The 2,001-nt window shown below is 35.3% G+C and overlaps 1 protein-coding gene across 35 annotated transcripts in view; it reads left to right on the forward strand.

Moving 5' to 3' along the window:
• LOC106870491 (fas apoptotic inhibitory molecule 1-like) overlaps nucleotides 1-2,001 on the forward strand; it is a 130,554-nt gene that overhangs the window by 80,933 nt on the left and 47,620 nt on the right. For 23 of the 35 annotated variants that reach the window (XM_052974785.1, XM_052974786.1, XM_052974789.1 and 20 more), the window contains one exon: nucleotides 369-392. The exons of the other annotated variants lie outside the window; for them this stretch is intronic. In XM_052974785.1, the coding sequence (XP_052830745.1) occupies nucleotides 369-392 (24 nt within the window). The remainder of the gene's footprint in view (nucleotides 1-368; nucleotides 393-2,001) is intronic. 35 annotated transcript variants of the gene reach the window in all.

The following is a 2,001-nucleotide window of genomic DNA, read 5'->3' on the forward strand; positions in this document are numbered from 1 at the left end:
TATATATATATATATATATATATATATATTTGAAGATGGTCATTTGCTGATAGCAAGTGTTTTCCCTTTGTCCAGGAAATCTGTAAGATAATTGCCTAGAAAATTGTTAATACTTCATGGTAACGAATCTTTATTCTTTCCCTCTTATGGCAAAGCCCCCAAGAATAATCAGACCAAGGATCGAAACTTCCCTAGTTATACAGTACAAAATCTGATTCTCTTAGAGAATAAGTGGAGGAATAGTGTATGTATACAATTGTTTTGTTTTTTTGTTACTACAATCTCTCAAAAGCCAACAATTAGGTTAAGAACGCTTTGTTTACACTAATCAAATTCTCATGTGGCATTATTTTCTTATATATAAACAGATTTGTTGAAAGTGAACAATTGAGGTAAGAATGACTTTGTTTACAATAAACAACTCCTCACATGGCATTATTTTAATATTTATAAATAGAAAGGTGTCTAATTTATATATCTAGATTTCCAGGAAAGCTGTAATTGAATACTTAGCTAATTAACTACACGTCTTTATATATAAATCTTTTTAGGCTTTACGCTTTGTATTAATATTTCAATCCATTTCTCTTTATATTTACAAACCCAACACATAAGTCTCTCCATTCTTGTACCATTTAATTTAATCTGTGATTCATTGATTAATTTCTCAATTCTTCTCTGCACCCGTGTCTCTCTCACTGTGGTACCCACCCATATTCCCTTTCTAGCACGCGTGCACGCACACATACACACGTATGCACTCACATTCTCTCTCTCTTGGTCTTTCTCTCTCACTCTATCCCTCTCCCTGTATACCTATCTGTTGAACATGTGTGAATATGGGAGTATGTGTATAGAAAGAATAAAGTTATATACTTATGCCAACTAATCCCCCCTCCACCTGTGCACACATACAGAGGTTGGACAAAATAATGGAAACACCTTAAAATTTCAAACAAATTTATTTTAATATGGGGTAGGACCACCTTTGGCAATGATTACAGCTTGAATTCTACGAGATATAGACTTGTACAAAGTTTGAATTTCTTCCAAAGGTATTTTTGTCCATTCTTCAGCTAAAACAGTCTCCAGTTCTTGTAGTGATTATGGTGGAGGATATTGATTCCTTACTTGTTTTTCTAAAATGCACCATAAATGTTCCATAATATTGAGATCTGGGGACTGTGGTGGTCAGATAAGATGTTCGTCTTCACCAGAATGTTCCTCGTGCCATTCAGTAACAACTTTAGCTGTGTGAATTGGTGCATTATCATCCTGAAAGATTGTGTTTCCCTCTGGAAACAGTTCCACAACCATTGGATGAATTTGATCAGATAAAATGCTTAAATAGTCTTGACTATTAATTCTGTCATGAAGGGAAACCATTGGGCTGGCAGATTTCCAAGATATAGCCATCCAGATCATCACAGATCCTCCTCCATGTTTAACAGTTGGAAGAAGGCAGTCTGGGTCAAATGCTTCTTTTGGCTGTCTCCACATGTATACTCGGCTGGTGGTGGGAAATAAGGTAAAGGATGATTTGTCTGAGAAAATAACATTCTTCCATTGCTCTAGGGACGAATTCTGTAGGTTTTTACTCCACTCTAAACACTTTGCAACATTTGTTTTTGAAAGTGATGGTTTTCTTATTACAGCCCTCCTGTGAAATCCCACTTTGTGCAGCTTCCAGTGAACAGTTTTTGTGGAAACTGGGTTCTCGAGGTGGTCATTAAGCTCTGCAGTAATTTTGGGAGCTGTACTTTTGTGATCCTTTCTAACAATTTACATAAGAGTCTGACAGCCCCTATCTGAAAGTTTTGGCTTTCTTCCAGAAATTTGTTTCAATGAGGAGGTTTTTTCCCTCTTTCTCAAAGGCTGTCTCTAGGTGTTCACTGTAGATACGATCCTTCGCAAACGATCACCTATTATTTTGTAAACAATGTTACGAAACTGTTCATGTTTTCGAATTATATATATATATATATATATATATATATATAT

Source organism: Octopus bimaculoides, chromosome 19 (assembly GCF_001194135.2).
Source record: "Octopus bimaculoides isolate UCB-OBI-ISO-001 chromosome 19, ASM119413v2, whole genome shotgun sequence".
Lineage (NCBI taxonomy): Eukaryota > Metazoa > Mollusca > Cephalopoda > Octopoda > Octopodidae > Octopus > Octopus bimaculoides.